This window comes from Phalacrocorax aristotelis, chromosome 8, assembly GCF_949628215.1.
Source record: "Phalacrocorax aristotelis chromosome 8, bGulAri2.1, whole genome shotgun sequence".
Classification (NCBI taxonomy): domain Eukaryota; kingdom Metazoa; phylum Chordata; class Aves; order Suliformes; family Phalacrocoracidae; genus Phalacrocorax; species Phalacrocorax aristotelis.
Window position 1 is genome coordinate 38,213,579 of NC_134283.1, and position 10,821 is coordinate 38,224,399.

At 42.0% G+C, this 10,821-nt stretch overlaps 1 protein-coding gene across 1 annotated transcript; it reads right to left on the reverse strand.

The window, feature by feature from the left end:
• Positions 1-3,617: 3,617 nt before the first annotated feature.
• Positions 3,618-10,816, reverse strand: MRPL22 (mitochondrial ribosomal protein L22). The gene is made up of 7 exons (XM_075102635.1): positions 10,721-10,816; positions 10,599-10,644; positions 8,584-8,719; positions 6,571-6,636; positions 5,974-6,051; positions 5,099-5,168; positions 3,618-3,908 (listed from the first exon to the last, which is right to left on the reverse strand). Exons 1-7 carry the CDS (start codon positions 10,746-10,748, stop codon positions 3,697-3,699), a joined length of 636 nt encoding a protein of 211 aa, XP_074958736.1. The 5' UTR covers positions 10,749-10,816; the 3' UTR covers positions 3,618-3,696.
• Between the last annotated feature and the right edge of the window lie 5 nt (positions 10,817-10,821).

Consider the following 10,821-nt stretch of genomic DNA (forward strand, 5'->3'; position numbering starts at 1 on the left):
TATGACAAAAGAGTTTAACAGCAGCTGGCACAGCAAAGCACAGCTGTTTATCACAGCACACCATCAACAGTTCTTCAAATGCACATCAGGGACTACTGAGATAGAGTGTTTTATCAGGAACATACCTTTCAGACAAAAGTTACTGAATTGTGGCTTTAAAGCAAGTAATGAGTCTGTAAGTGCACTGCAGAAAAACAGTCTGCAAATAAGCACCAATTAATGGTACTGAGCCATGCATGTACTTCTTGTGTAAATTCACAATCTGCTAACACTCTTTAAGATCATGAGACCCTTTCTTTGGTAGCCAGAAGAAACAGCTGTATGCCACCTTCATTAAGACAACAAAGATAATTTGTTTCCTCATAGGAACTGTCCCTTTGCCATCATTCAAGTACTGATCAAAGCAGACAGATGTAAGAAAGGCTACCACTAGTTGGCATGGTAAAAAGACCCATATGAGGTAAGCAATCTATCTCCCATTCCAGTGCTCCCAGAATGAAAAAGAAAGGTCTAAGTAGCAGACATTTTCATAAACAAGCAACTACTCATTCTCTTTTTATGCCGAGGTTCATGATCTCTGGCCATCAGAGCTGAACACTTGACTGGGGGAAATTAGATTCCCCCTATTGACCTCAGTCTTTTTTTCTTTAAATTAATGATGAGAATGGGATTGTTTTCAGAGAACTGAAAGCCTGATTTGTATATGCAACAAGCCATTCCATATTAAATCCATTGAACATTTTACTTGCCTCAACATTACAAAAGCAATTTGTTTCCAGACAGCACCGAATAATTACTTCACTCTTCATCATGACAAGCTTTTCTCCATATTGTGCCTGTTACCCATACTGAGTTTCCACAGAGAACAGCCTGAACTCCGTGCACATTTCAGACTATTAATGCCATGGTCAGAATCAAGAACAGAGTTTCAACATGCTATAAGTTTTCACTTCCCTCTCTGACAAACTAAACATTGCCACCTACCGACTCTGTCAAAACCTGAGCTTTAAATGATTTTTTTATTCCCCGCTCCCAGACACAATGCCTAAGATGCACAACAGAGGCTGTAAAGAAAGAGCATTATGGCCAAGATAAAGAAATAATAAATTGATGCCTGATAATCTCAACTATTATTGTTGCTTGCTTTTTCCACTGTTGCAGCTACTTTAAGATGTCAAATTAGAAGAGCAAGCTTCAGCTCATTCAGGGCTCACTTGGGAGGGATTCCACAGGATGCTTCCATGGAAGATAAAGGAGCTAGTGAGTGCTGGGAGTTCTTCAAGAACCCTCTCCTGGAAGCACAAAACCAGCTTATCCACTATAAAGGAAAGGGAAGCAAGCGGAGCAAGAGGCCCCCTTGGCTCAACCACGAACCCCTGGGTCTACTCAAAACCAAAAGAGAAGCATACCAGAGATGGAGAAGTGGAGGATTATCTGCTGAGAGCTACAAGGGCATTGCCAGAGTGTGCAGAGAGGCAGTTAGAAAAGCAAAAGCCCAGCTCAAATTGAAACTGGCTGTAGATGTCAAAAATAACAAGAAAGGTTTCTTCAGGTATGTCAACCACAAGCAGAAACAGAAGGAAAACATAGGCCCACTGTTAAAGAGAAAAGGAGAGTCAATCACCAACAATGCTGAAAAGGCAGATGTTCTCAACACTTTCCTCACCTCTGTCGTTACCAACACTGGCAGGTCCCAGGCTTTGGGAACAAAATTCCCAGTCGATCTAAACACCGACCCACCATCAGTGAAGGAAGAGTTAGTATGTGAATTATTACAGGAGCTTGACCCCTACAAATCAATGGGGCCTGACGCCATCCACCTGAGGGTGTTGAGAAAGCTGGCTGACTTCATTGCGAGGCTACTCTCCATAATCTTTGGGAAGTCGTGGAGAACGGGGGACGTCCCAGAGGACTGGAGGAAGGCAAATGTTACCCCTATCTACAAGAAAGGATCGAGGGAGGATCTGGGTAACTATAGGCCCATCGGCCTTACTTCAATCCCTGGGAAAGTTATGGAACGAATCCCCCTGGGGGCCATCACAAGTCAAATGAAGCACGTGATTGGGAAAAGCCAACATGGCTTCACCAAGTGCAGATCGTGCTTGACAAACCTGGTGGCCTTCTACAACAAAGTGACTTGCCTGGTTGACATGGGGCGGGCAGTGGACATTGTCTACCTGGACTTCTCCAAGGCCTTTGATACGGTTCCCCACAGCCTCCTCCTGGAGAAATTAATGCGTTATGGACTAGACAAGTGGTCTGTGCAGTGGGTGGGGAACTGGCTGACAGGCCGCACCCAAAGGGTGGTGGTAAATAGCTCCTTTTCCAAGTGGCAACCTGTCACAGGTGGGGTCCCACAGGGATCGATATTGGGCCCAATGTTATTCAACATCTTTATAAGCGATCTGGATAATGGGATCAAGTGTAGCCTGATGAAGTTTGCAGATGACACCAAATTGAGCGGGGAAGCAGACGCTCCAGAAGGGAGAGCTGCTCTGCAGGGAGATCTGGATAGGCTGGAAGAGTGGGCCAGCAAGAACCTTATGAAGCTCAACAAGGACAAGTGTAAGGCCTTGCACCTGGGAAAACATAATCCGGGAGTGCAACACAGACTGGGATCCACCTGGCTGGGGAGCAGCTCTGTGGAGAGGGTCCTGGGGGTCCTGGTGGGCAGGAAGCTCAACAAGAGCGAACAGTGGCTGCTGCGGCCAAGAAGGCCAACAGGATGCTGGGTTGCATCAAAAAGGGCGTCACCAGCAGAGATAAAGAAGTCATCGTCCCACTCTACTCAGCGCTTGTCAGGCCACACCTGGAGTCCTGTGTGCAGTTCTGGTCCCCGCTATACAAAAAGGATGTGGACAGGCTGGAAGGGGTCCAGAGAAGGGCCACCAAGATGATCAAAGGACCAGGAAGCTGCCATACAAGGGCAGGCTGGGAGAGCTGGGTTTGTTCAGCCTTGAGAAAAGGAGGGTCAGAGGGGATCTCATCACCGTGTACTAGTAGTTAAGGGGTAGCTACAAAGAAGATGGAGACCCCCTTTTTACAAGGAGTCCCATGGAGAAGACAAGGGGCAACGGACACAAGTTGCTCTTGGGGATTCCAGTTGGCCATGAGAGGGAAATTTTTCACAGTGAGGACAGCCAACCACTGGAATAATCTCCCCAGGGAAGTGGTTGACTTGGCCACGTTAGACACTTAAGATTGGGCTGGACAGGGTGCTGGGCCATCTTGTCTGGACTGTGCTCTTCCTAGAAAGGTTGGACTAGATGATCCCTGAGGTCCCTTCCAACCTGTGACTCTGTGAAATTTTAGTAATTTTAGTCCATGTCTTGATCTTGCAACATGACTGTCAAGCACATATTTTTATAATAAAAGACCCAACCATACATAACAGACCGCTGCATGAATTTGAGGACACCAGTTCCTTACAAGCTTTTTAACAGCACCATATGTTCTAGATTTGATAGTCCAGGGTATAGCTTGAATGCTGTGGTCCAAGTAATTCAGAAGAAGTAACACCTGTCGCAATTTTTCCAAGACTTTTCCATACCTACAGCTTGACAAATAAGAAAAAAGCTTACGATCATTCTTGCATCATCTAGCTCCAGCAACAAAGATGTAACTAAAATATTTTAATTATTCTTTCACATTATTACATTGTCAAACAAGAAATACCTATATAGTCACAAAAGTTTGTTACAGTGTATTAATAAGGGTTCTACTTCGCAGCTGCTGCACGTATTCTTTTGCTTGGTCAAAACCAGTCCTTGGTGGCTCTGGAGGAGGAGGAGGACCTTCCACCAACTTCACAAAGTAATGGCAACTGACGATTTTCATGATGCCAAACATGCCTTTGCCATGGTAACGAATCCGCTTCACATAGCGGCCTCTGCCTGTCGTTGACTCAGCTGAAGGAAAAAGGCGGGGGAGCGGAGCAGAAAGAAGACTATTCAGTCAAAAATAAACTACTACACACATCTGCAACTGAAATACTGTCTTGTCAGTGTATTTTTCATGACTGCATATGAAAAGTTAATTCTATTCAGGATTCCTCTATCTTCCTTCTATCACATTTAGCAGATTACTGCTACAGAGGAACCCATGAGTTGAATTAACACTCTTCAAGAGCACCAAAAAGGTGAATTTAGAAAGCACGCAAAGACAAATACATAGTAAAGGACAAATCCAAAGGAAGCTACACTGAGCACTTACTAGATTATATAGCTCTTCTTAAGGTGGTATTAATTCCATTGCTTCTCAGAAGTTTGTCTAATGAATTCCTGTAGAAGCCTTACAGACTTCATTTCCCCTCCTTTCTCCCTTTATTGCATTCATCATAGGTATTTTCATTATCTACATATCCAGTCCTGCCCTAGCAGATAAAGCTTCTAATGGCAGAGGCCTGGAAGGCTCCGAAGAATCCTAATCAAATCTGCTCTGCAATCCAGGTTACTTTAAGCTTATGAGATCAGCTTAATAACATTTATACCATATTTGGTGAAATGGGAACTTTTCCTTTGGGCCTAAAAACACATACAAGTAAACATTTCTCTAACATTTTCCAGTGCAAGAAAGTGCTGTAGTTATTACACGTTTATCCTGCAATCACCTGTAAGACGGCCTTTTTAAGAAGTCTACCATCAGTATTCATTTACTTCTATACTGTTTCTAACGGAAGTTTAGATGCCGATCCTGCAAAGCTAGTAGTAGTACTAGCCACAGACAAAGCTTCCAGCATCTGTTCACTGGCAACATTAAAAAGTAATAACAGTTTGCTTTTTGTTGTCTAGTCTTTCATAACCACATCAGGCATCTTTCCCTTCAGGACTTCCTCTTTTCACATAGGGAGCAGAAACTCCATTCTCAGATGAATGCATCCAGCAGATGCCAGAGGAACACCAGTCAGGCACCAACTATAACAAAATGGTGTCTGCAGGCTCAACAACCACACTAACTTCAGCTGTGCTGCAAGTTGGAAGCACGTTTACTGTACTGGAAGTTAACTAGAAACTATATTAATTTCTGCTGATTTGAAGCATAAAACTTTTTTGTAGGGTAGGATGACATTTTCCTGCACTAGAATAAGAAAAAAATGTACCTATATGTAAATTTGATTTGAATTCCACATTGTGATTTCTTACTGCCATTTCCTGAGCTTCTAACAGAACCTGTAACAAAAGGAAAAGAAATGAAAACACTGTGTAGGAATTTAAGCAATGCTACTTATCTCTAGATAAACTGGCAATTTCTTCCACATTAAGTCAGTTACAGAAGTATTCTACAGAGATCTAAACTGTTAGAAGACAGACATCTTTTACACAAGCATGTTCTTTGCATACAGACTGAAAAGCTTCAGGACAACTTTATTGCATTTTTGGGGGAGGAAAGCAAGTGGAAAAGATGGTTCTCACCAGCATTTCTCAGCCATCCACCCATGGACCTTCCTCTCTAATTAGAGACATCAGACTAGAAACAAACTCCAAGGTGGGCAAAATGAACTTAGGCCATTCAATATTTTAAGCTAATACAGGATAATTCTTTGCCATTATTATGTCAGAAATCAATGCTTTGGCCAAGAAAATTAGTAACTTGAGACTCCTCACAACCACAGCGTATGAAAAGCTTTCATGCCTCCACAGAACTCAGTCCTTTCCCCGATGATACCCTTCATCTCTTAAGATTTTAAGAGCCAATGCACATAGACAAGGATTCTGCATTATTTACCGTGAACTTAACACCAAGCACTGTTACAGAGGGTACCCACATGTAATTTATTGTCATTTCAAGTTAAAACAGCCACCACAAGTGACCTCCACATATTCATAAGTCACAACATGACACGTCTGCTACAAAACCGTGTTGTTTGAATGTGCTTCCAAGAGGCTTAATAGAAACATCTCCAGACTTCTGGCAATAGGTATTGATTTTAAAGTTTTCTTGAAACTAGGAGTGTTAAAGAATACTACTACTTACCTCTTTGATCACCTTTGCCCCCTTTTTATCACTAAATTCCAACTGAGCAAGAGCCTGGTCAATGGACATTCCCTTTATCTGCAATCAAAGTGTTAAAGTTAACTCCTGCAAGTGCAAGTATTTCCCTTCTTTTATTCAGAAGGTAGTATTTAAAATATTTTGCCATAATAAAGAGCAAATAAAACAACTTCAGTTTCCTTAATTACCATTTCTTCAGTGTAATATCTTACATCTAGAACTTGAGCTAAATATTGAACTAATCTTGATAAAACATTCTTTTTTTTCTTAAAGAGAAAACCAGTCCATTACTATCCTTCCAAGCTCCCCTTCCCATCTATTACTAGGCAGAAACCAATATGAAAATTCTTCCACACTGCATAATCTCCATAAGAACCTGAGTACACATTTGAGAGCATACTAGGATAAAGCAGCTAAACCAAACTACAAACAACTGTTCGCTTGTGCAGATGCATGCTCTTCCCCAGGACTCTATTATGAAGACGCTGATTAGACTGTGATTGAACTAAGCTGTTAAGGCAAATACAGCAATTAAATTTTGCATTCCACTAAACACAGTACAAAGTACTTTTTGCTTACCAGTTTTGCCAGATACCACATCTTATCTTTGCTATATTTTATTTCTCTCCGACAGTGATATATTTCCTAGGTACAAAAAAAAAAGTTAGTAGACCAGTAATTTTGCTATGAAAACAAGAATGGAACATACATGTCTGCTCCACAATCTATAGTCTTATTAGGAATAAAATGACTCCACCTACTATACCAGGAGCATACCAAATTAGGCATACCTTTGACATTTGAAACTGAGAGCATTATAAAAAAAAAGCTACCGCACAGCAAATTTTAATACAATCTTATGAGAATTAGTTTTCAAACAGAAGTCCCTGAAAAGGATAATCAGAAGATTTCTTTTCATTATCTTTTCCTTTCCTCCTCCCTGCCTCTTGAAGCGGTCTAAGACTGACATGCCCATTCAGTCTTAAAAACATTACTCTGCTGTCAAGCCAACTTACTGGGATAGCGACCAAACAATATTACCAGGATGAACTTAATTAGCTCTTCAGAGGTGAAGAGGGTTTCAAGTTTGATCGGCATGAAGAGCTGTCTCCAAAGACCCATTTAACATTATTACTGTACCAACGGAGACCAAAATTAGCCAACAAAATTTAACATCGATACAAATTTGAAAGAGATGCATTCTTTATGAACAGGTAAAAAACTGATTTAGTACGCGAGTTGGTCAATAACTGTGTCTTCACATACATCGCATTAGCCAGCACAGTACACAGCATGTACTTCTACATCCTAGGCCGTAACACTCACAGAAGCGATAAATGCTTACAGCCCACAAAAGCACATATCCAAAAAAAACCCTATTCTTTTGAGATGCAAATTATTTACTTTGCTGAGCAGTACGCCTAACAGAGGCCACAACACATTATTTCCCAGGGAAGAACAATTATAAAAATGGAATTCCAAAATATCAGTTCTCAAGAGCGAGGAACTACTGAAGAATTCACCTAAAATTCTCCCAGGCTGTGGCGTAGAGCAAGCGGCACTGCTTAGTCCGTTTAGTTTTCACACATCACTTAATTTAAGAGGCTTGCTTCTGTTCACACTTAACTCTACTTCCCAGTTATAAAATGATCAATAAGAGGGGACAAGGAGAAACAGGCATAAACCTGCTGTTATCAAAAACTCATCTCTTATGCCTGCATTTAAAAAATTGACCATGTTACTTCTGGTGACTTTTCCAAAAGTTGTCTTGAACAGGCAGCAGAAGGCCCTACCCTGAACACACAGGCAGCTGAAGGATTTTAGATTCTTTGCTTCGGTTTCTGGCTTAGTAAACCACAAGTTGTTGTGCAACAGGCTGAAGAAACAACCCCACTGTACAGTATAAAATGGTTTCCTAAGAAAAAGATCCTGCAGTTGCATGCCACATCTGACTCGCATGGCTCTCGACACCCAACTTTAGAACCTCTCAGTCCATATTAAACATTTCAGGCAACTACTATGACAGAAAACAATCTCTGAATAGCTTCATTAAGGGGAGACCACAGCAAGAGGCAACACAAAAATCAGACCTCAGAGAATCTATAATGGAGAGAAATTAAGAAATGAAAAGAGCATGCACTTTATTGTACCTACATCAAACAGGCACCACTAGTTCCACTACTCAAGGAAAGTTATATTTATATCTTTGTGCACAGAAGTAACAACACAATCACATTCTTCTTTAGTAATTTATTGTCAGAACAAGTGTATAATGGTACATTCTTGGTAACATCTACCTCCTTGTAGTTCAGAGACTTCTACAAACAGAAGATGGCACTGTTATGGTTCAGATCACATATTAGGTAGGTGATCAGCTACAAGTAACTTGAAGGTCCAATATAATTTAGAAATGGAAAACGTTCAAAATGATGGTAACTTCTACAATATAAATATGCCAAACTGACTAAAACCTTAAACAACAAAGGAATAAGCTATCAGACTAGTGCCTTATGGAGTCACCCAAAGAAGTGACAATCTGTTCGGAAATTGCTGAATATAAACAGGTAAGGAAAGTCACAGGTGTATCCTTACTGCTGGTCTGCGAGGTTCCCCGGGCAGCTGCGGAGGGTAAACAATCCTGTTCTTTTTCTCCCACTTCCCAAACTTCTGCAGAGATGTGCTTGTATGGATGCATGACAGAGGAAAAAGGCTACTGGATGCTAGCCACCTGCAAGAAAAGACCACAGTCTTTGCTGCTGAACACAAGGGTTCTTTGTCCCTGCCCATTTTATCTGGAAAACTGTGAACTTACCTGTCTTGATAAAGAGAACTGACACATCTGACTACTCACAAAATAAAACTGTTCAAGTCCTCTATAGTTTATGTTGAAAGGGCTTTTTAATTCAACAAGAAGCCTCAAGCCTCCTAAAGCAAACAATGAACCATAAGTCAAATTTGTACAGCACGACATTCCACAGTGTGTGACCATCTGGGGACACTTAATGAGACAATCACCTCTTTGTTCTTACATGGCATTCATTAGTCACACAAACAATTTATATCTTTTCCAAGACTAGCCAACACTTAGAGTATTGGTTAAATAATAACTCTTACCAACAAAATTTTTAGCAGTAAAAATTTCTAGCTTTTCAAGGGACTGAGTACCAAAACAGTATGAGAAGTTTATAAACATTTGTCCCTTCTGACATCTGAAAGGGAAGATATTTTAAACTACTTTCAAAACACAACCAGGTCAATACAAGATAGCTGATAGCAAAAAACTCTAGTCTTCAGTCAGTTCACTCACCTCAAATTCAGAAAAACCAAGCTACATTTTGCCCCCTGCTGACTAGAAAAAGCAGGACTGTGCAGCCACTCGTAGCTACAACAGGTGAGTTCAAGACCAGATACTGTGATTTTTACTAAGGCTCAGATGGTTTTCTGTGCGTAGCCAAACTGTGCAAAGCATTTTAAAAGTAACTGGCAAACAGAACACGATGATTAGTTTCAAGAGGACATTGCACACCTTAGAAAGTTTTCACTTCCTATCCACAGGGGGTAGCATAGCCTACAAATGTAAATGTTATGGAATTTTTTTTCAGATATTTACCAAAAGTTATTTCCTTAATACTTAAAAAGTTTACTCATCAAGACAACAATTCATCATCACCAGACACAATATAATTGACTAATACAGGAAAATATTTTATAGACACAAGAATACCATCTTGCAGTTAAACAACTTAAGCAATAGTGAGTTAAGTACTGTCTTCTTGGCACATTTAACAAAGTAGGGAACCTTACAGTCCCTCTGTCTTAAGGTAATACAACCTCATGCAAAGAGCTTGTGGTTTTGCATACACCTGTTTATGACAACTTTAAGAAAAGAAAGAGGACACAAATACATAGTAAGCAAAAAAAACCAAACAGTGACAACCAACAAACAAAAGTACATTATATATACGGTTACGAGGAACAGGAAAGGAAAAGCTGAGCACCTTTCTAGAAAGAGTCACACATAAGCACTAAGTGGGAGACGTACAGACTAGCAGAACTGAGTAAACCGAGTGATTAGCATGTAACTCTGCTGAACTGCAAGCCAGTAAGCAAAGCACAGGCAACACAAGCCTATTTCTTCTTCCTTCAATGACACAGGTCTCTGCAATTTACCTCCACAGACTCTAGCAGAGACCAAAGCTCTGCGCTTTGAGAATCCACAACAGCCTTTCTTCTGAAATCAGGGATACAGTCAGCAGTGACCAATGCTCCCCGAGCACAACTTTGACTCCAGGCTGAGGGAAAAGACCAGCAACTACAGAAGGGCAACGACTGGGGAGAATGCAGGAGAGCAACTGCTACTGTGTTACCGTGTCCTGCACCACAAAGCCAGAGGAAATCTGGATGTCCGACAGAAAGGGGTCAGGAGAGAAAGAGACACCTCCGCCATGCCAAAATTTCTAAATACGGAAACACAGAGCGACCTGTTCCCCACAGCTCCGGGGCAGGGTGAGCAGCCATCGAGAAGGCCGAGCCGGAGACCCCCGAGCGAGGCGGCCCGAGTCCCGCTGCCCGGGGCGCCGGCGGGACGGCCCTTCTCCAGGACTCACCTCTCCGGCCGCGCCCAGCCGAGGAGACCGCGCACCCAGGCACTACCTGAAAGGAAACAGCACACTGAGTGAGGGAAAAAAAGGAAGCGAAAGCCCCCAAAACCAGCGCCCCGCGGGCTCACCCGCGCCGCCAGCCCACCGCGCCGCCATCTTCCCCGCTTCGCTTCACGGCAGGCGCCCTAGGCGCAGGGAGGCGCTCTGTTTTGCGACGTTTTGCGGCGGC

Coding starts and splice junctions, on each gene's coding strand:
- MRPL22 (XM_075102635.1), bottom strand. CDS start 10,748: ATGGCGGCGCGGTGGGCTGGCGGCGCGG. Junction 8,720..10,598: donor GGCTGGGCGCGGCCGGAGAG/GTGAGTCCTGGA, acceptor CTTTTCTTGCAG/GTGGCTAGCATCCAGTAGCC. Junction 6,052..6,570: donor TGTGGTATCTGGCAAAACTG/GTAAGCAAAAAG, acceptor CTTTGATTGCAG/ATAAAGGGAATGTCCATTGA.